This window comes from Bicyclus anynana, chromosome 3 (genome assembly GCF_947172395.1).
Source record: "Bicyclus anynana chromosome 3, ilBicAnyn1.1, whole genome shotgun sequence".
In the NCBI taxonomy this organism is placed as follows: Eukaryota; Metazoa; Arthropoda; class Insecta; order Lepidoptera; family Nymphalidae; genus Bicyclus; species Bicyclus anynana.
Genome location: NC_069085.1, coordinates 5,742,910 through 5,767,592, shown reverse-complemented (window position 1 = coordinate 5,767,592; position 24,683 = coordinate 5,742,910). Strand labels below are relative to the sequence as shown.

The following is a 24,683-nucleotide window of genomic DNA, read 5'->3' as shown; positions in this document are numbered from 1 at the left end:
AAATGAGGGTATAAATTGCTAGTAATTTCACACCTAATACTATTTTTCATTAACTTGATCCTTTAATGGATGATTAATGGATAATAACATTTAAGTTTAGATCAATTAGCTTACAGTTGTTGTAACACTTGTTCCTAAGTTAATGGAAATAAATTTGATTGATAATTAATCTTAGAACAATAGGGATGATGACGGTTTTTTTAAATTGTTTAAATTAAAAGTATCCTAATAGTTTGTAAGTAAGAGTAATAGGATATCTGCGATCATTACTTTCGCAGCTATAAGGGATTTAAAGGATCCCTGAAAAAGACCCCATAGAAATTGGCACGAATTAATGACGTCGTTGATCATAATGATCGTTCAGACCTCGTTCAGACAGAACGGTTCAGACAAAATTACAAATATCTTTGTTATTTGTGGTTTTATGTTTAAAGTTCATGTATTGATAAATGTCACGTTTAATGTAAGGAAGCTAAAAATGTATGAATTTTCATATAATTACGATAAAAGATTTTTAATAGATTTTGAAATTTTATAATCTTATTTACTTTGTAAACATCCAGATAATCTTTGTTTTTTCGTATTATTTAGTTAATATTGACCTTATTTACCCAAATATCTTATAAGAATCAATGAAAAATAAATTAGCTATGCAAAACATGTGTTTTCTACCTTCATTTCTAATTTGTTTGTTGGTAAATAGTACACATCGAGTGTGGCTTTAGTAAAGTACTTATTTTCTTCTTTTTGTAGACATCTCCGTAAATTACGGACCGTAAGCAGGTCAATGCACTTTTGTGTAACATGATGTTTCTCGCGATAGATGAAGCGACCTAACTTTCGTTACTTATTCGTAATTTCGTACGGTCTTAGAGTGAATTATAGTTACAAAGTTTAATTTAATTAACACAGATCTCCTTTAGAAAGAGAATGCCTAACCTACCTGCTTATAAAAAATAGTACTTACTTTTTATTGTTTCCATTTTTTTAACTGTTAATAAAATTGGGCGCGATTTATGTTAAAACTATTTTTATGAGGTAGGTAGGTTACCTAATAAAAAATATTTTTCATAGTTTCCATTTTTTTTTGTGACTGTTAATAAAGCTATAATAATTGCCAATTAAAAATTAGCAATTAAAAAGAAAAAAAATTTTCAAGCATCATGGCGTTCAATTTTAATTTATTATTTTATTTACCGGTTAAACGGAGGTACGTTTGATTTAATTTACGTAGCTTTATATTTTATTTTAAACAAAATATTTAAATTTAAGTTAAAGACTACCAACCTATACGTATAGGTTGTGTTTAAATCTTAAATCGGACCTTTAGTAGCTATTTTGACGGTTGTTTTAAAAATCTGTTAAAGTTAAGGCACCAAGTTACGTACCTAAAAATGTATTTATCGAAAAATATTTTGGAATGTTTTGGGTTAACTAAATAAATAAATAACAAACTAAAACTCACTTTTTCCCATTTTGTGCACAGGTGATATCACTTTAGTAAACAAACGAACAATCGGGTCGCACTGTTTCACCAGCAGAGGCACGCCAGCGACCGACAGCGACGCGAGAACACTGCTCAGTCGGCTGAACAGCCGGCCGCCTATATACAACATACTTACAGTGTGACTGCATCAGTATGAAATACACGCATTAGAAGCATCCAAAGGGGAATGCCCACCGGCCAATACAACGTCGACTTTGGGAACACAGGCACCTCCGTATAAAAGTATATATGGGGATGATAATATGATGTATAAATAAAGATCTGGTTAAATAATCCGGCCGCCTTTAAACAACATACCTACTTACAGTATGACTGCATCAGTATGAAATACACGCATTGGAAGCATCCAAAGGGGAATGCCCACCGGACACTACAACTTTGGCTCTGGGAACCCAGGTATTCCCTGGTATACCTGTATAAAAGTATATGGGGATGATCACAGATATAAGAGATAACTAGATTTATAATGTGCCCATTCTTTGTATTGAAACCAGCGTACCCGGAGCGTGGCCTAAATGGCTGTTTAACATTTACTGAAAAAAGAAATATGTTAGCCTTTCTTCAGAGTTGATTATTTATTCCTTTTGTCAGTAAACAAAACAAGACTGCTAGTACATGCGTGGACACGCTTGCGATGTTCCGCACAACCGGGTGTACGCGCGCCATGCCCCCTTGCTACTTCTATTGATAAAAGCGTTAGCTTTTAGCGCTGTCTGTTCTGTGGGGATGATAATATGATGTATAAATATAGAACTGGTTAAATAATCCACCTAAAAACATACCTACAGTATGACTGCATCAGTATGAAATACACGCATTAGAAGCATCCAAAGGGGAATGCCCACCGGCCAATACAATGTCGGGAATCCAAGTATACTCAGGTATCTATACTAATATTAAAAAGCTGAAGAGTTTGTTTGTTTGATTGAACGCGCTGATCTCAGCAACTACTGGTCCGATTTGAAAAAAATCTTTCAGTGTTAGATAGCCCATTTATCGAGTAAGGCTATAGGCTATATATTATCCCCATATTCCTACGGGAACGGGAACCACGCGAGTGAAATCGCGCGGCATCAGCTAGTACCTATATAAAAGTATATGGGGATAATAATATTATATGTATAAATAAGGATATGATTTTAAATGTGGGTAGGGCCTTAGATAAAGTCAGACACCGAAAGTTTGCCGGTGTTGGTGTAAACTTTCCCTTACCATTAACCCCCATTTAGCAAGTTGAAAAGCTAATTATAATTACAGTTCTGATTATGACTCTGCCCTTTGAGTTTCCTGCCGCCTTCGAATGACAATTATTATAATAATCATTCTGTAATGTGATTAATTATACTATTAAACATATCTTCAACTGCTCAATTATGAAGTTCATAAGTTCCTCAAAGTGTTGGGAATGTTCTACTCGTATGCCTTTACCGCCAATGATAATTTGACACTATAGATCCGTTACAAACCTACAAAATCACCGCAAAAAGTGATCCGTATAATAAGCTACAACACAGCGCACGCATGCACAATTTTGTCTTTAATTCCATTATAGATTTATGTATATTTAGTTTTAACACTTTACTATTGAGTGCCTCATTTTTCATGCGCTAGTAACACATCTAACAGTATTTAATATCATTGTTTACCGCTATATCTTACAAACGATATGAATATTTAATTGTTGCCAGGGCTAATAGGGTAGTTTGCTCATATCAAATTTAATATACTTAAACAATATTAATTTCGTGTAGTAGGTATAAGGGTCTGAAATATATCGACATTAATTAGTAAAAATTAAGTATTTCTTGTATAACTTAATTTAAAAAACATGTTTTTTTTTAATTTTTCAAAATGTCAAAAACGCTGTCGTTCATTTTGTGACGTCACAAACTTGATATACTAAATGTCAAACTAAATTATTGTTTGACATTTATTTAGGATTTGTTGACGTGACGTCATGAAACAGCTGAAATATAGACCATGGTATTATCATAAAAAATATTTAAAAATTGAAATTTTCATTTTTATTTTTTAAAAAAGTGCCATTTAGCCTATTTTTAGTTAAAAAATCTATACTTTATTATAGCTAAATAAATATACTTAGACATGAAAATGAAAAGCATAGAGTGGGTTTTCGAAGCCAGGCCGTCTGAAAATATTAAGTACGTAGGCACAGTAATTTATATACCTACTTACGGATTGTGTTATTCTTGTTGCTAATAGACTGCAAAGTGTCTAATCAATATAAAAACAATAATGATGTTGGTACAATAGTATCTACTATTTTTCAAGACAACTTCGCAGTTTATATATTTGAAATTAATCATGTATCAATAATGGTACCTACCTACTTTATTGTGTTCATAAATCATAATCAACAAAACCACAAAAGTGGTTAACGCTTCCTTGTACCTACCCACTTACATATTAATGTAGGTACTGTTCTTGATATTGTTGACGTCACTTATCTATTTACTAATTCAATAAAAACCCTTTTGTGTAGGTAGGTAGCAGTGGCGTAGCGTGCCTTGTCCTGTATCAAAACAAGTAAGGATCAATGATATTTTATACTAGAGATGGGACACTAGCACATCAAAACTGGGACGGACAAATGTGGAAAATTGACTTATTATTATTAAGTCGCTTGTTGAAAAACGAACGTTGTTTAAACGAATAATACCTAAATAATGTCTACAGTATTGAGTTGTGTGTTCAGGAAGTGTAAAAACTAGGTCATCAACCCATATTCGGCTCACTGCTGAGTTCGAGTCTCCTCTCAGAATGAGAGAGGCTAGGCCAGTAGTCCACCACGCTGGCCCAATGCGGATTGGCAGACTTCACACACGCAGAGAATTAAGATAATTCTCTGGTATGCAGGTTTCCTCACGATGTTTTCCTTCACCGATTGGAACACGTGATATTTAATTTCTTAAAATGCACACAACTGAAAAGTTGGAGGTGCATGCCCCGGACCGGATTCGAACTCACACCCTCCGGAATCGGAGGCAGAGGTCATATCCACTGGGCTATCACGACTCCCGCTGGGCTATCACGGCTCAGTGTAAAAACTATATACACATAAATATATAATGGAATTAAAGACAAAATTGTATATGTGTGTGTTCAATGGTACGTATAGCTAAATTCGGATCACTTTTTGCGGTGATTTTGTAGGGACGTAACCTCTCTATGGTATAAATTTATCATTGGTAGGGATCCCAAATGAAGGGTAAAGAAACAAAAGAAACAAAACGACCTGAGAATTTCTTGTCAGGAAAAATGTTATGACATATTTTTTACACTCCCTACATAATTTCCCATTCATAAGATCATGAAGTCTTTATCTGAATGTTAGGGTTAGGTACTATACTACAGCCCTACTAACAAACAAATTAGAAATAAAGGTAGAAAACGCATGTTATTACATAACTTAATTTATTTTGAATTATGTATTGTTTGTTTATTAAATGTTATTCAAAATATGTGAGACGAATATGTTAGCATTCCATGGGTTCACCGTGCGGGTGCCGGGTCCATCGCGTGGTAGAGAGAAATACTCCGAGCAGAGTCCTGAACTTGTGACTACAGGATGTAGGGTTAAGGAATTAATATATCTCACGATATAAATCGATTTTATTTTCATTAATTTAAGAATAAGTTAAGCCATGGCCTAGCCATTTATACCCTTATTTTCAATTTGTTTGCTGGTAAACAGTACACCTCGCGTAGGGCTTTAGTTACTTGTACATATGTTTTCTGTGCTTTAGCTACTACCTTATTGATGGATAAATGGTTTGTAGATACGGAAACATATGCTAGTCTTGATTACTGCCTGACTTGTTAGAGATTGTTGTCAGGAATTTTTATTCCAATAGGAAATTATTTACCTACTCATTCAATCATTATTAATTAATTTGCTATGACTAAGAAACATGTTATGGAAAAATCTGCATGATATTAGAAGGTCGATAGCTTCACCCTGAAGTAACGGTGTTGTTTAAATTTGTTCTTTACCTACTGGAGTTTTTTGGAAATATTTTATGAAAAAACGCACTTATACTTAATACCTAGAAATTTTATCAAATTACTAAAAACAATAGGAATGATGAATCGTAATAATTATGAATACGCCCATAACTTTCAAATGAGTGCACCAATTTGACGATTCTTGGTTTTATGTATTCTTGTTAGGACATGGTTTGTGTATTATAAAAACAGAGTTGGCCCTACTCCCACCCTACAACTACCCTAACCTATCCCTACCCTACCCTAGCGCCTAGGTATAGGGAGGAGTAAAAGCTAAGCTTGACCGGGTCCGCTAGTTTAGGATAAAATGCAATCACTTAATTTAAAAAGACGCCATCTAGTGTACAGTAATATTTTAGTTGCGCCATCTATTGCGTAGTAGAAATAACAGCCGTGTTGAATAAAATAGTTTTACTATTCAATTACAGATGGCACTAGTATGCGACCTGCAACCTGCAAAGCAATATTCTGTATTCGATTTGCCCGCATGAGTCATACCTTCAGTACTTGGTACTGGTACAATGAAAGAATTGTATGAATGATAGAAACAAAGTAAACATTTGGGCAGTAATATACCTATAAGAAGTTATTTTTTATATTTATTAATTTATAACTAGCACTCAGGGACAATTAATAGCACTATTCCTCTACTACCAACGTCATTACTTATGAGAGTACTGCCACATGATGGACTCGGCATCTGCACGGTGAATCCATAAAATAAGATATACCTACTTCTCTAGAAGAAATAAGCAGTCCCTGTAACCAAGTGGCACGACGATTGTCTTTCTACGATCGCAAACGCTTCGAAAACTAGAATAATGTATGGGAATGACAGATATTGATCACGTGACCTGTCAATAGCATTGTGACCTGTCATACCCATACATTTTTCTAGTTTTCGAAGTGTTTGTGATCATAGAAAGAGAAACGACGTGCCTACAGGGACAGGTAATGTAACCTACGCAAAAATTAAGTATTATATTTTTCTGAAGAAATATTGGCTAGGCTAATTTCAATATCATCATCCTACAGTGAAGGTTATATAAGCAGCCTCAGTCTTAGTAAGATTAACATTACGGAGTATGGTGCCTATATCGAGGCAGTGTGCGCTGCGTCGCATAAGCGCTATGCACCTGACCTAGACTGAGAGAGAGGTCAACGCTCGCCGCGCGAAGTAAATACTCGGGCGCTTTGGTGCGCCGTGCGTACTGCGGCCCTGATTGCGTTCAAGTTTGCGTTTTGCGTCCCACTGATCTAAAGCTGCGTTAATTTTGAATTTTATTGATGTTAGAGAACGGGTTAATATCAGAAGCGGATTTATATGGCAAAAACACAATATTGAATGATAGGTCACCTACTTCCTACTAATATTATAAACGCGAAAGTTTGTATGGATGTATGTTTGTTTAGATGTTTGTTACTCTTTAACGATGCTACTACTGAAGCGATTTGGCTGAAATGTGGAATGGAAATAGATTTTACTCTGGATTAACACGTAGGCTACTTTTTATTCCGAAAAAATACACGGCTCCCGAGGGATTTGTGAAAAAATAAATGATGTGTTAATACAGAGTAAAATCTATTCCATTCCAAATTTCAGCCAAATCGGTTAAGTAGTTGCGGCTTTAAAGAGTAACAAATATTCAAACAAACATTAAAACTAACATCCATACAAACTTTCGCGTTTATAACATTAATAATAGTGTCCGATATGATGAAAAAAAAAATGATGATGATGATGCTATAGCAACGCGAATGTGAAGGGATTGTTACCATTTTAAATCTGAGCAGTGAGGTAATAGGTACATATCAATCAATTTAACAATTAAAATCAGTTAGTTAAAAAACCATTAAAATAAAATAAACCATTAAAATTTCCATCAATTTTAACATTAATATTTGGGACTAGGCCAAAACGATTCGTTTATTGAACGATCACCACGTGCGGGTGATGCAAATATACGAGTACCTATTGTGACGTCTGCAATCATTTCTCTATTGTGTAGCTAAAAATATCTATAATCATTAATATTCATGGGGTTATTATCCATTATTCATGCACCATATTATTTCTTATTCTTTTAATAGTTCTTATTATTGAAGTGGTAACTTCTGGAGGGTAAACCACTTCGTAAAGTAACGCGTTACGGCGTCACTATTTCTGGATTCCCTTCTCTCACGCGTACGGCAGCAGGTTTTAGTTTTTTTTTTATATGGGAGATATAATGTCAAGATCAAATAGATTTAAAAATAAACCTGAACCAATCTATATATGTATATAAAAACAAACAGCCGAACGTAGAACCTCCTCCTTTTTGGAAGTCGGTTAAAAATGAATTCATATATTCCTCAGTCACGCCATCAAGCGTGAATGGTTGGACCGATTTCACTACTTTTTTTTGATGTGTTTGTTATTGTCAGGAGGAGGTTCATATGGCAGAAAAAATTAAAAAAATTAGAAAGGGGTAGGAGTAGGGTAAGGTAGGGGTAGTCAATTTGAAATTCAAATGTTATTTTTCTCTTGGGATGCATTTAATAAAATTAATTTTCGCCAAAAAAATCTCAATTATCTCTATAATAGCTAATTAGTTTGAAAATTGTATATGGTCTAAATTGGTAGTAATAATAATATTCTATGCTTGTATTGATATTAAGAAAAACGATCTTTCTCAAACGTCATTTGTTAATTAACCAGTTGTTATCTAGGCTTCGGATCAAAATGACTTGAATTCGAGCTTGGCTCGGGCAAAATAACCCAGCTGCGATTAATAATGTGATCCTAAGTATTGTTAGTAATATCACCGATGTTGGTTTGTTGGTTGGTTGCAGCAGCCTGTTAGTTTTGAGCTCCAATTAGGCCAAAAACTTTCCCTCTACTTTTAAAGTATAAAAATTATCAATTTAAGTTAATGAAATTGACATTGAAAAGTTCTGATATCTACGTAATCTATGATAAAATAAAAAGTGCTAGGGTTGCCACTTTTTAGGGTTCCATTAGCCTATTTTCGTAACATTACTATTTGTAATTAAAATTATTCTTAGGCATTAATTATGTATTTTATTAATATTTTGTGAACTTATTTTGCAAATTTAGCGTTTTATTTTGATATCTTACGTTATGAGACACTGCAAATATAATAGTAGCTTTAATGGTTATCAATATATATAAAAAAGATTGTTAATTACTGACCTACTTCATTTAAGTTTACTCGTATCATTTATTTTATTTCGATACTATTTTTCCATAAAATAAAAAAAAAAAATTCTCTCCTTACTTAATTTATGGTAAAACTAGGTAGGTAATAGGATCTCGAAGTGAGTGATAGTGAAGTGGCATTTTTTGCAAAAAAAACTACGAGACATCTACTGAAGTTGAATTAATACGAAATTGGTACGATCTACACTCTATTTATACCATACCATTATTCATTTTTCAGTTAATATACTGGAAGTACACTGAGAAAAAAATCCTGGTGCGCCATACTTAAAATATGTAGCAAACCAGACACTATATTGTATGCAAGCTCCCTAAGTGTGTATGTATGTAACATGGTGTTGCTTCTATACGGCCCAGTAAGCTGCATCATTACTAAGTACACGGCACCTGTTGTACGTATGCTGCACCTGTAGTAAGTAGTAATGTGCAAGCTCCTTACGTAAGTATCTCATATTAAGTAGCTTATTTTTCAGAGTGTAAGATAAAAGCAAACAAAGTGTTATCCCTTAGCTGAAATCTTTGCAATAATGAGGGTTCATATAGTTCAAATTGTATTGTATTCTATGCAAACGATTTAGAACCCTTGGCCGCATAATCTTTTATAGTTCCTTGAACTAATGCCCGTCAGCCACTGCATAAGGTATTTAATTAGGGTAGGCACTGTACATACAGATAATACAAAATGGCAAAATTTTTCTCTACGAATTAAGCCTTGTAGGTTCGTTAAGGTCTAGAGTTTCGTAATGTATCCTCAGGGTAGTTCTTCATCCTACTTAATATTGTAAACGCGAAAGTTTGTATGGATGTTTGTTACTCTTTAACACCGCAACTACTGAATCGATTTGGCTGAAATTTGGAATGGAAATAGATTTTACTCTGGATTAAAACATAGGCTACTTTTCAACCCGGAAAAATCCATGACTCCCGCGGGATTTGTAAAAACTAAATTGCACGCGGAGGACGTCCGCTAATTGTTTATATTAAATTTGATATGAGTCAACTACCCTATTGGAGGATCAATACCTTTAATCAACAACAATGTTATCAATTATATCTCAAAACTTGTAATCATTAACAAACGTCCAAAATTGTATAGAGCATATCAGTCACGTAATCGATCTTCAGTCACGGAATGGGACTTTATCTTCATAAAGAAATTAAATCACTATAGAGATTATATTTTATCAGTATGTTATTTCGTAATACGAATGGAATAATTTTCATAATAGATATTGTGAAACGCATAATAAAAACTTAATGCAGACAAGGCTTTTCAATTTAGCCTTTCAAAATAAAGCCTTGGCGTCATGAATGTAGCCAATCTACATATTTTGCGACAGATACTTTTTTGAGCTTTGCAAAAATTAATTATATTTCTATTAAATCGAAGTGTCAATCCAAGATTAATATTTTTAGGAAATATGAGGCTCAGTTTTTGCCAAAGAAATGCTAAAACTGTGCATATTTCTACCGTTTCTCAGTCATGTCGGTTGGTAGAGTATTTACAATTTGCTTTTATATAAATTTCTCTAGCTTCCGTATCCATAGAACCACTAGTTCACGTTTTTATAGTAGGTTTTTTTTTTTTATTCTCTTCAAGTTAGCCCTCGACTACAATCTCACCTGATGGTAAGTGATGATGCAATCTAAGATGGAAGCGGGCTAACTTGTTTGGAGGAGGATGAAAATCCTCACCCATTTCGGTATCTACACGACATCGTACCGGAACGCTAAATCGCTTGGCGGTACGTCTTTGTCGGTAGGGTGGTAAAGTCCACGGCCGAAGCCTCCCACCAGCCAGACCTGGATCAATTAAGAAAACCTCAATCGGCCCAGCCGGGGATCGAACCCAGGACCTCGTTCAAGTACCATCCACTGCGCATACCACTGCGCCACGGAGGTCGTCAAAGGTAGTAACAAATGAAGGAATAAGCTGATAGACCACCTGATATTAACGGCAAAACCATCTTACACACACGCCTTTTATACTTTGAACCCTAACCTATAAAGCACGAAAGTGAGGCATGGGGAGGCATTCATCATCTTGATCATTATCAGCCGATGGACGTCCACTGCTGGACATAGGCCTCTTACATGGACCTCCAAGCACTACGGTCTCGAGCTGCCAGCATCCAGCGGCTGCCTGCAACCCGCTTGATATCCTCGGTCCGCCTAGTAGCATGGGACCATGGTATGGGTATTACGCCTTATAATTTACTCGTAAGGCTATGTTACTTCAAAATAGAAATAAAAATATACGTAGTAGTTTCCCATTGAGCTGTATCACACAGAATTCTACTATCTACCACTAAAATACTTTAATCTTGGTCGATAATTTCTGCGCCCTGTTGTTCCAAGCCGATGAAGTAGTTAATTGTATCTTTATTTACAACTGCAACTCAGGTTGATGGGCATTACAACGTATTACAGAGCAGGTGTTTACTCTACGAGACGCTTTTAGATTATAAAATACCCTTATCTAACTTTTATTTTAATACTAGCGGACTTAGTCTATGTGAAATTTAGTTTGTCACAAATCCTGCGGAACCTGGCACTTAATCCAGAGTAAAACCTATTTCCATTAAAAATTTCAGCCAAATCGGTTCAATAGTTGCGGCGTTAAAGAGTAACAAACATCGATACAAACTTTCGCGTTTAATAGTAGGCTGTATAGTGTAAATAGGACAAATTACATGTTATCTACATTAACATTCAAGTATTGGCGCGCAACAAAAATTGTGATATGTAAATGAGTGTATTATAGAAACTAGGTCGGTTCAAAGGTTAAACCTTGTGGGTGGATATTATCAATTCGGTACACTTAAGGACATAATAGCTAATAATTATCTGAGTTTTATTGGATTTACATTTATACTTACGTACTTTACTTGTTTTAAAATACAACAGTACGATTAGATAGTAAGATGCGTCAATAGCGGCGGTTGGGAAACATTGCTCTCTTTTTCGTGTCATTGCAACGAAAGAGAGAACGATATTTTTGATCCTATCCTATTGTCACTTATATTTATATTCTGGTCACTTTTTCTTTTCGGGAGATATTCGTATGTCGTTGAAGCATCTTAGGCCTACTTAACGCTTCTAAAGACAATAAACTAATTCTATATGTATAGGTAGGTACACTGATTTTGTCATCTCTATATAAATTGCTATGCTAAATACAGTAATTTTATTTAATACTAGTAGATGCCGCGCGGTTTCACCCGCATGGCTCCCGTTCCCATAGGAATACGAGGATAATATATAACCTATAGCCTTCCTCGATAAATAGGCTATCTAACACTGAAAGAATTATTCAAATCGGACCAGTAGTTCCTAAGATTAGCGCGTTCAATCAAACAAACAAACTCTTCAGCTTTTGTTTGAGAGTCCAGTTTATCCAAAAAACCTTCAATACCTAATAATATCACATAATGAAAACAGAAGTGATAACTTGGACCTGCCGTCGTATGCGTGAGAGAAAGGGAAGCCAGACCGAATGGCGTCGTAACGCGTTACGATTCCCGAAGAAGTTATCTCTTCAAAATAGCAAGACACTAGCTGCGTCGCGCGGTTTTACTCGCTTGGTTTCCGTTACCGGGGGAAAATAAATAGCCTATAGCCATCCTCGATAAATAGGCTATCTAACTGAAAGAATTCTTCAAATCGAACCAGAGATTAGCGCGTTAAAGTAAACAAACAAACTCTTCAGCTTAATAATATTAGTATAGATTAATAAAACAGCGAGTAAGCTTACAAGTACTACAATAGCATACACATTGTATATTTGGACCAATACGGTCGTAACAAGCAATCTGTATCCTGTTGAAACGTTTGCAGCTGTTTTTTAGGCGTTGCCCTCGACAGCCTCGTCGAATGTTCCGGCTCGGCGCTCTTCCTCAATTTGTCAGCGATTTGCTTTTGTCATACGTTCTTATAGATCGTTGACACTACGGTTGCGGAACGACACCTGATTGTGATGATTGTGTCGTAAATGTGATCAAATATTTCGAAGCAGTGAGAGACTGTATGTGAGCAAATTGCTGCAAATTGTCTCGGTCGGTTATGTTCATCTTAGTGTGTGAGTCTTTGATGGCAAGGCCTTGGTCATTTTATACAGGTAGACAGTTTGTCAGCCTACTCCTTGTTTGTAGGCAATTTTGGAGATTCGGCCATGGTGACTCTAGGAGATCGAATCATGTTATAAAACAGCTATTCAGTAAAAATATTGTTATTTTACCAAATCACACACGAACTTTTTCTCATAAATTTTATTATTATAGCTAACATTACCTACGTGAACATTAGACACCCTACATTATTTCGTTTAATGCTATTGGTGGATATACTAGTATTTTATATATATTATAAAATATACTTGTTGAATATATCAATAGAAAAATCTTTTATTGTATTATGTATATCTTAGCTTAGATAATTTTCTCGACAGTCGGTTGTAGTTAGCTAGCACGGTGAAGAATCATGAGATGCATGATTCAATGCAAACAAAACTTGCAGAATTATATACGAACGAGCAAATAACGTAAAACTGTCCCGTGCCTGTATCACCTCGTAAAATTATCCTCGGTCTAATTCATCCCACCCACCTGCCTGCCTGCACATGCCTGCTAGATGCCCAAAAACGTGCTTCTCGATCGGGAGGACGACATAAACACAGACGAGTCTCAAGAGACACAATTTCCGGTTCCACCCGCGTGGTTCCCGTCATATCCAGTAGGAATACAGGGATAATATATACTGCTCCTTCCTCGATAAAAGGGCTATCGAACACTGAAAGAATTTTTAAATCGGACCAGTAGTTCCTGAGAACGCGCGCGTTCAATCAAACAAACTCTTTAGCTTTATAATATTAGTATAGATTTGAGTGTGATACATGTCCAAAGGTAATTTGTCTGAGCATAGACTCAATATGAGATTAGCTGCTGTGATCGAAATTCATATGGGATATCATCATTAAAGTGTACTATCATCGTATCCTCAATTAGTATATGGCACATATAGCCACTTGATCTAAATGATTAATAAAGTGAACCAAGCCTGTGACGCCATGAATCATCGAATGTATCATCCAAACATAATTAAGTACATGTACAATTGTTAGCTCGTATTGTCTTAATTGAACTGCTACCTTTGATCTCAAACCCCAGTAGTATACGTACAGTACTTGAAAAACTGTCACAATATGCTGGCGCAATAAATGCTAATGCGTTAGGTAAAATTTGTAATCTATTCATAATTATATTATGACCTCACAATTATATTTTTAGTGTCGCAAACGTGATATGTTTTGTTTAATTTCACTTATATAAGTATACCTAATTGAGAATACTTAAAACATTATTAGTTATTTTTTAAGTAGGTATATTTATTATTTCTACTAACAGAACAGTTAGTAGTAATAGTTAAATACATATTTACTTAACTGTACCTACCAGTGGCGAAGGATGGAATTCAGATGAAGGTAAGCCGTCCCAAAAAAGGGAAATTCATAGTGTGATACACAGTCCGGTTTCTCATATATCTAGTGCGACAATGAGTAAGTATGCATGAATTTTTAAAGGTAACCCGACGGGAATCCGCTTGCATGAACTCTTCGCCACTGGTACCTACAGACACAAATAAAATAGTAAAATTCAATTTCCTGATCACTACGAGTATGTAGGTACAATATAATTAATCCACAGTAAAATGGTTGTTATAATTAATTGTCCGAGTTATGGTGGTTATCAATAATTACACAATCGTATTCAATACTCGTAAAATGAAAATTAAAGACAAGCCTACAAAATATAGGCTTATACAAGAAACGAAATCAATTTACAAAATCTATTAACACAACAAAAAACAAGTTTTAGGCAACTTGAAAACCCTGAGTTTTTTTAATATAGTTATTATTAAGTCGCAGTTCATGGACGTCTAGACTTTTATTGTACTTAGTTCATCGTGTTTTACAATCATAAATAAGATAATATACATTATTAAAACTTTATTTAAAAAATCCGATCTACCGAATACCGAAATACCGACAAAGACGTACCGCCAAGCGATTTAGCGTTCCGGTACGATGTCGTGTAGAAACCGAAAGGAGTGTGGATTTCATCCTACTCCTAACAAGTTAGCCCGATTTTATCTTAGATTGCTTCATCACTTACCATCAGGTGAGATTGTAGTCAAGGGCTAATTTGTAAATAATAATAAAAAAAACTTCTTGCGGGTCTTTTGAGTGCCCTGTAGCAACCGGCAGTCAGGACTCCAGAGTGAGAAAAAAAACCAGAGTGAGAATACTCGCCTCAAACAATTAATGCTTGAGACGGCATTTTAAAATTTAACATTTTAAATTTTAAAAACGATTACGCGGGTAAACGATTCCCTGGGTGCCCCCAGGGAATCGTTTACCCGCTGAGTGTCGAATTTAAACTATGAGTTTGGTATTCGACACTCAGCGGGTGAATGGTCCCCTAGGGGTTCCCTTGCAACGTCTATGAATTCCACTGTAAAACTACCAATCTGTATCCTTATTCCGTACCTTGATCAAACAGTGAAAAATTCTAAGTGATGGTCGATGGTTTTCGCTATAAAACTGAAACTACGGTTGACTCCACAATCATAATTTTTTTTATCTTAGTGACCGTAATTTATAACTGTTGTTTAATGACACCTACAGTCATTAAATAAAAAGTGATTTAGAGGTATTTTAAACCGATTTCAAAAAAAGAAGGTTCTCAAATCGACGCGTATGTTTATTTTTAATGTTTGTTTACCTCATAACTTTGTCATGTATAAACCAATTTTGAAAATTATTTTTTTAAAGGGTAGGTACTTACTTATACTTCCAGATTGGTCCTATTTCATTATTAATTTTGTGTTTTTGTAAAGTTTGTAAAATTAAGTTTGTAAATTTAATTTGAAGTCTTTGAAGTCGGTTCCATTTTTATCATAAAGAGATTATTGAATAACTATTATTACAGCTTTTTTAAATTTATTTAATACATAATTATCTACTCAACAAAAAAAAAATGCAATTGAATTGGTCGAAATCCCCATAAGTTTTAATTATTATGTAAGTAAGTAATTAGCAAAGTGAATTGGCAACCCTAAAAGTGTTTGAGTTATTACTGCAATAAAATTTAGAATAGATTCGGATTGCGATTCATGGCCGAAATAAAAGCATAAATGTTTACTAACGAGATGTTACTGTAAAGGCAATGAAATGATCTATTTTGAAACTCAAGGCTTACATCAAACGCTAAGCGTTGACCCGGCTCGGTCATCTATAAGATTTTATGAGAGCCTGGTACATAAGCTTTTATTTTACTACATCTTCATACATTAATTACTAAGAATTATTTATTTATATAAATAACTTTATTGCAACAAACATATTTATAAACATACAAAATCTTAGAATTAAGGATAAAATGCAGTGCAACCTTATCATCACTAATAGTGATCTTTTCCAGGATACCTAACTCGAAGAAACATATAAACCAGTGAAACGAGTAATCACAATAACATAAATACTATAAAAACTATATCTTAAGATATAATAATTAATAAAGTTCATAAAATACATACTACCTACACACACATATATACATTAATATTACTAAATAAAATACATATATAAACATACATACATTGGAAATACACAAATAGTCTGAGATGGAAAATAATGTGACAAGTAAACACAATACAAAAACTACAATGACAGATAATGCTTCGTAACCTGAGACCTGAAAATATCTATAGATTAAAGATTTTGAACGCCTAATGTCACCCGGAAGTGCGTTCCATAAAGTACATATTTTTTTTTTGCGATAATTCATTAGGATACCTGAATATTATTTACAACAAGGGAAAAAATCGTATATGAGGTATAGTTGAAGTATACTTATTTAGAACGGGCACTGCTTACGCGAAGCTTTAACCTTCAGCTTTATATTTTCCAAGAAACACATGATCGCAAACTCCGGAAAAAAGATATATATTTTTTATATTGTTCTGACATTTTATCGATGGCCTTTCCGTATTTTGATTCAATCTGTTGTGTCGGATTTTTATTTTCATACTAGCGCTAGTAGCTCCACGATCTTCCAGTGAATTTCCATTAAAATCGGTCCAATCGTTCCAAGGCTTGATGGACAAACAGGCCAGACAGAGAAATATTTTAAAAAAGGTTCGATTGTGCTATGGTATAGTGTAAGCACACACACTAACACACACAAGAAAATACAGATGTTTTGAAATCGCTTCAATTTAATTATATGGATTGATTGATTATTATTATTGATTGGTGATTAAACTGTTATTGCCTAATTCAGTTAAGCGAAAAGCTTTTTTAATAATCATTATAACAACCGAAGATATCGAAACCAAGATTCACGGAAATCCGTTCAGCCCCGAACCGTTAAGAATTGCTAAGAAACGGGGAGAAGTTTGAATTGATGATGTATGTATAGATGTTTGTTACACAATTACACTAAAACAGCTACATAAAATTACTACAAAGGCAGATTATAGTTTGTCATAGAACTAAAAGCAGATACCTTTCATACCCTATCAGTTGACTGTCAGGAATGGGATTTAGGTGTTTAAAATGGGGCACATTTGGAAAATAAATATTGAAATGTCCCTGGAATGCAAGTTTAAGTATTACTAATCATTACTTACTTTCTGGGGTCACTTCACGAAGGATGACTTTCGTTTGTGCTTCGGCCGGCATTGTGAATATTGATGTATACAAAAAGCTCTCGACGAAAAACACGAATATTTCAAGCGAATATGACGTTTATGGTTTCGAAATTGTGTTGCGCGTGTCTTTTCTCACTTTCAAAACCAATTTATCTCATCTTTGCACATATGTTACGTTATCACGTAGAGACGGTCACGGGCGATACAACTGTGTTTGTATAAAGGCGACGCAAGACTGGCTGAGCCACGCTCGGTGCTCGCTAGTTGTATAGGGGAGTGTTGTAAAAGGCTTTAAGCGCATGTCCCGCTGTTATTCATCGTTCGTCGACGTTATCAAACCATATTGAGCTCACTGCTGAGCTCAAGTCTCCTCTCAGAATGAGGAGTTAGGCCAATAGTTCACCACGCTGGCCCAATGCGGATTAGCAGACTTTACACACGCAGAGAATTAAGTAAATTCTCTGGTATGCAGGTTTCCTCACGATGTTTTTCCTTCACCGTTTGAGACACGTGATAATTTATTTCTGAAAATGCACACAACTGAAAAGTTGGAGGTGCATGCCCCGGACCGGATTCGAACCCACACTCTCCGGAATCGGAGGCAGAGGTCATATTCACTGGGCTATCACAGACTCAACGGTTCTGTTGTAATGGTTCTGATAATACAAGCATTATAAGTCTACGATTGTAAGCTTTTCTTTAGTTAACATACCCATGTTTTAGCTAACATGTTTCGGTCAAATCTTGGTTTGAATTGTTTCCTGAGAGCCTGTTGGTTTTAATTTGGTATTTCTATGCGTATCTTTAGATACAAACGCACTATGATACATATACCTCAAAGCCTGCCCCTGTAGCCAAGTGGCATGACCATTCTCTTTCTACGATCGCAAACGCTTCGAAGACTAGAAAATGCATGGGAATGACATTTGCTTTCAACAGGTCACGTGATCAAGATCTGTCATTCCCTTCATCTTAGAAACAAGGGCTGGTCTGAAGATGGAGTCGGAAGTCCTAAATTAAGATTAATAGTTCCAGTTTGGGCTCATTTGTCTTGACCAACACTCGTTAAGATAAAAACAATTATGATTATAAAAACTTGTTTTTAAAAAGATGATTGATGCCTTTTTGTTAAGAGGAAAATCACAAGATATCTATTATTTTTTGAACTATATTATATTGGCAAATATTTTTATAAGCAATTATAAATAGTAATTACACATATAAGCGTATTTGAACTATTATAGATATTACATACTATAAAACAATCTCTTTCACTTCGCTTTCTCTGTCCTTATATCTCTATATCCCTTTTTATGATTAAATCTTTAAAACTACGCAACGGATTTTGATGCGGTTTTTTTAATAGATGGACCAGTAGTTCCTGAGATTAGCGCGTTCAATCAAACAAACAAACTCTTCAGCTATATAATATATAGTATAGATAGCGGCCCGCTCCGGCTTCGCACGGGTATCACACTAACATTATAAAGGCGAAAGTTTGTGTGTAAGTGTGTGTGTATGTTTGTTCCTCCTTTACGCTGCGGCTACTGAAGCGATTTGGCTGAAATTTGGAATGGAAATAGATTTCACTCCGAAATAACACATGGGATTTTATTTCATCTTAAAAACTTGGGAAGTCGGTGTCCCTGTGATTCGGAGCTCATCTTAGTAGTTTCATTAGATCCGGTCCGTGGCATGCAACTCCAACTTTTCAGATACGTGCATTTTACAAAATTAAATATCACTTGTCTCAAACGGTGAAGGAAAATATCGTGAATACCTGCATACCTGAGAATTTGCTCATTTGGCCAGCGTGGTGGACTAAGGCCTAACCCCTTTCATTCTGAGAGGAGACTAGTGCTCAGCCGTGAGCCGAATATGGGTTTAATGATTAGTAGTCCCAAAAACATGATAAAATATGTAAGTACCTACACAGTACAATGTACCTACAATCTACATAGGTACTCGCACTTGAACATCCTCTAAGTTTTATTATTTTTTTAAATGCAGCAATATTAATAGATGTAAAAAATGTAATTATACCAAAATTTCCTGCGCTTCATTTATTCACTATTTATGATATCTATCATGTATGTTTGTATTACAAGACTTACAATCTTAAAGTTTTAACTTGGAATACTTACGTATATTTGTTTATTTTGGTAAAATTGCATTTTTTTTTAAATCCAACCGATCGAGCTGAAATTTTTCAATCACGACATTTGAAGTTTAATATGATTTTTAATAATATGAACCTAAAAAATATGAAATTAAAAATTGTTTTAGATTTTATAACTGAAATATTGAATAAGTACCTATAATAAAAAAATTCCAAAGGCGCTATTTTTCACCGACAAAAAAACGGAGATAGTTTTTTTTATAAACACACATAATCTTAACTGAATGGTCCTTTTGATATATTTTTCATAAGAAAGTGTATATTTCTAATTAAAAAATATATACACATAAGGTTGGATTTTTTTTTATTAAGGATGATTGATTGAGATGGATTTTTTAGGAAAACAGGGGGGTCAATCTTTGTTTACCCATTAAAACCACGCGTAACTTTTTACAAAGTAGTCCGATTATGATAATTCTTATAGTGGAAAGGGAGAATTTTATATGTGTGTAGGAAGTCGATTGTATGTATGTCCTTTCATGGGGTTCTTTTAGAAACTTGGCACCACCATCAAACTGATCAGTAGGGAGAAAATATAATTATATTTTCGGTTTTTAGTTTTCTGTGTACGTTTATGTATAGGAAGTCGATGTTAAAAAAAAATATTTAACTAACAACTTCCTTGCCTGGCCACTTCGTTCGTAACACTCCGGTGTTCAGCGCGGGGCGGGGGGCGTGTAGCGATGAATGAAAACCCTACGATTGATGCACGTCACTTTCCCGCACGCACGATTTCACATATCATGGGAGTATTATCAACGAAATTGCCAGATTCTAATATTTTGATCTATTTTGAGTGATGTCATATTAAACAAGTAGATACAAAAGTACAACCTTGGCTGTATATTTTGCCCATGTTATTTAAATAAGTTATGTGGCGATTAAAAATGCCTTTCTTGCTTCATCGCTATTCGCCTGATTATAAAATGAGACGCAGAAAATTATTTAAAAACCAGTTCTGTGATGACCTCTGTGGTATTCGATACTTATTTGAAACCAGTTATATAGGTACCTACATATCAAGTTGAACTTTGAAAACCCCATAGGTATTCTATAAGATCTAATCAAATTAGCCAACAAAAGTATCCTACGATACAATGACCGCATCATAAGATATTCAAGGTCCTAAAAATCTGATTTTTTGTAAATAAACAAGTCATCATCATCATTATCAAAACATATTCGGCTCACTGCTGAGCTCGAGTCTCCTCTCAGAATGAGAGGTGTTAGGCCAATAGTCCACCACGCTGGCCCAGTGTGGATTGGCAGACTTCACACGCAGAGAATTAAGAAAATTCGCTGGTGTGCAGATTTCCTCACGAGGTTTTTCCTTCACCGTTTGAGTCACGTGATATTTAATAAAACTCAACTGAAAAGTTGGATGTGCCCCGGGCCGGATTCGAACCCACACCCTCCGGAATCGGAAGCAGAGGTCATATCCACTGGGCTATCACGGCTCTTAATATACGAGTACTCGTATGTAATGCTATAATAGCTCAAGTAATCAATTAAAAAATTCGCAGATTCTAGGATAATATTTCTTCTACAAAACATTATTTTACGTGCCATCCTATTGATAAAGTTATCAACTTATCGGTTGATAACTTTATCAATTGGAAAAATTAGAAAAACAGATTTCATTTAATTTTCCGTGATAGCCCAGTGGATATAACCTCTGAATTTGATTTGGATCGACTTCAGTCCGGGGCATGCACCAACCTTTCGGTTACATATGTGTATTTTAAGAAATTCAATATCAGGTGTCTCAAACGGTGAAGGAAAAACATCGTGAGGAAACCTGAATACCTGGGAATTTTCTCAATTCTCTACGTTTGCTAATCTGTATTGGGCCAGCGTGGTCGACTATATTTAGCCTAACCCCACATTCTGAGAGAAAATTCTTGCTCTATGAATATGAATAATTTAATTGGTTGTTATTGATGAAGATGAATATTTAATTCTTATTTTTCTAGAAAACGTTTTTTTTAAATAAGGCAATCATCATCATCGTCATATCAGCCGATGGACGTACATAGGCCTTTTGTCGGTACTTCCAAACATCACGATACTGAGCCGCCTGCATGCAGCGAATCCCTGCGACTCGCTTGATGTCGTCAGTCCACCTGGTGGGGGGTCGACCAACACTGCGCTTACTAGTGCGGGTCGCCGTTCCAGCGCTTCGTCCCCAACGTCCATCGGTTCTTTGAACTATGTGCCCCGTCCATTGCCACTTCAGCTTCGCAACTCGTTGAGCTATGTCGGTGACTTTGGTTCTTCTGCGGATCTCCTCATTTCTGATTCGATCACGCAGAGGTACTCCTAACATAGCTCGTTCCATCGCCCGCTGTCTGACTCTGAGCCTCCTTATGAGGCATATAAGGCAATATATATATTTAAATTTTTGATAATGGCAAATATTCTGTAAAATTAAAATCCTCCTAAGAGCGCACGACAACATTCGCCGACCGGGATCTAACCCTGAACCTATTAGCCTTGACGCCTTGATTGAGTGTTTTCAAAACATTTAAACCAATTATTAATCTATACTTATAATAAATCTGTACAGAGGTCAGTTCTATACATGAAACGTATTTTCAAAATAACTATCAGGGGGTGATTAGTGATCGATACTGATGCCAAAAATGCAATCAGTAAAATTTCTTTCTTTCTGTCTGTATGTTCGTTATAGAAACAAAAACTACTCGACGGATTTTAACGAAACTTGGTACAATTATTCTTCATACTCCTGGGCAGGTTATAGTATACTTCTCATTACGCTGCGATCAATAGGAAGGAAAAAGTTGGAAAAATGGGAGAAGTTACTCCATTTTTTAAGCTTCCGTCGCGTGGTAGAGTAGGGGTATGGTAGAAGTAGGGTAGGGGTAGGGTAGGGGTAGGGTAAGGTAGTGGTTTGGTAGGGGCAGGGTAGGAGTAGGTTAGGGGTAGGGTTGAGTCCCTACTCATCCCCTGTAAGTTAGAGTAGCTGTAGAGTGGGAGTAGGGTAGGGTAGCAGTAGGGTTCACGCGGACAAAGTCGCGGGCGTCCGCTAGTTTTTAATAAAAAATTGTCGTCTCATCGTCATGACGTAGAGAATTTTTGATGTCAAAGACATCAAGGATCGAATAGTCGTTTAAAACTTTGCCTATGTAAATACGAATAATAAAATTAATGCGTCTTAATTTACATAACTGATACGTGTTTATACAGTACCGGGACTCAAAATATATGTTTATGTCTATTCATTTATGAATAAATCATTAGTTAAGTTAGACTACTTAATATTGATAATAATAATGCTGACTAGAAAATACCACCGTTTCCGTCAGCAATTTGGTTTTACCAAGTATCGAAAAGCTCGAGTAAAACAAGTTCGATTTTTTTATATCAGAGATAGTAGAGGAAACTTGACAGTGCTGTGTGTAGCTTTAACTGCCTTATTGGTACAGTGGTTAATGTTTGGATATGAAACAGTAGGTCCCAAATTCGAGTTAAGAGCCAGATCACAGAATATATTATCTACAAAGTCAGACTAATAAAAAATTATACCAGAAACAGAAGAGGAAAGTACATTATGTGTATATAACTTTAACAGCCTTATGGGTAATATTTGGCTTAGAAACAGTAGGTCCAAAATTCGAGCTAAGAATCAGACCACTAAACAGTTAGAGCTATTTTTCAGTTTATTTTCTGAAGAAATTCCGAGTAAAGTATAGGAAGGCAGCATGCAGTTGGCAAATCAGCTAAATGTACAATTAGACAGGTAGGGAAGACGGGAAAGAGGAATAAAGAAGACAAGAAAGTGCACCTCTGCGTATGCATAAATTTTGTGCACTAAAATATCTTCTGCTTCTCCACTTAACATAACACAGAAGGTCGAGGCCAGAATTTGGACATCCTTGAGATAGAACTAGAGAACCTTTGCCTTAGAATAATGATTCTGATTGGTGAATGAAAGGTGAGTTTGACTTCTGCTGCTAATTAAAAAAGTTTTTGGTTGTCTACTTATGTACCTACTTATAAAGAATAACACATAACAACATTAAGATTTTTTAAAAATAACTTGTTTACGCCTTTTCCGAATAAGTAGGTATTTCCGTATTGAATTAATATAAAAAGACAAAGCGTTAAAGGTTGGTAAGTAGTTATAGACAAAATAAGATTATACTTACACCAATACAATAACAAAATAATCTACCAAGGTTATTCAAAGTACATTTCCCAGTTTCCAGACATTTTCCGGTACCTATATGTTTTGCTGTGGTTTTATTGTGGATAGCGAGAGATCATGTTCTTGAATAAAAAATTAAAAATTTGAAAAAAAAAACATATTTTTGATTGCACCTCAGCAAGGATTTATAAATATACGACTAGAAAAAAAATAAGTAGAACATAAAAATTATTTTTTTCAACTGGATTTCCTTCAGTTGTTTCAGCGACATCTATTAGTGAGTAGCGATACTAACAAGACAATAACGTGCCACATGTAGTTGAACAACGTCCAATACCCGTTGCTACATACAGCACGAGGTACTAGCATAAATTTGAAGATGGCGCTAATGGCCTGTAACGGTAACGGTTTATGATTTTTTCTTTTACAAGTTAGCCCTTGAAATCTCACCTGTTGGTAAGTGATGCAACCTAATATGGAAGCGGGCTAACTTGTTAGGAGGAGGATGAAAATCCACACCCCTTTCGGTTTCTACACGACATCGTACCGGAATGATAAATCGCTTGGCGGCACGTCTTTGCCGGTAGGGTGGTAGCTAGCCACGGCCGAAGCCTGCCACCAGCCAGACTTGGACCAAATTAAGAAAACCACCGCGCATACCACTGCGCCAGGGAGGCCGTCAAAATGGTTTTAATTAGTGTAGGCATTATAGTTAAAAATCTCGCCACCCCCGTCATCCACACTACTGCGCCTTGGTAATCTCAAGTCTAAGCAGGTACAGTACTCTACTCTGAGATCATCATAATCTTTATCAACCCATATTCGGCTCGCTGCTGAGCTCGTGTCTCCTCTCAGAATGAGAGGGGTCCGACTA

General features: G+C 35.4%; 1 protein-coding gene across 2 annotated transcripts in view; it reads right to left on the bottom strand.

Moving 5' to 3' along the window:
* LOC112052475 (alpha-tocopherol transfer protein) overlaps window positions 1–17,727 on the bottom strand; it is a 35,520-nt gene extending 17,793 nt beyond the window's left edge. The window contains exon 1 of one of the 2 annotated variants that reach the window (XM_024091571.2): window positions 17,442–17,727. In XM_024091571.2, the coding sequence (XP_023947339.2) occupies window positions 17,442–17,493 (52 nt within the window). In that variant the 5' untranslated portion in view covers window positions 17,494–17,727. Of the gene's footprint in view, window positions 1–1,465; window positions 1,625–17,441 lie in introns of those variants that run through there. The other variant, XM_024091570.2, reaches the window with a different exon arrangement.
* Window positions 17,728–24,683: the final 6,956 nt, after the last annotated feature.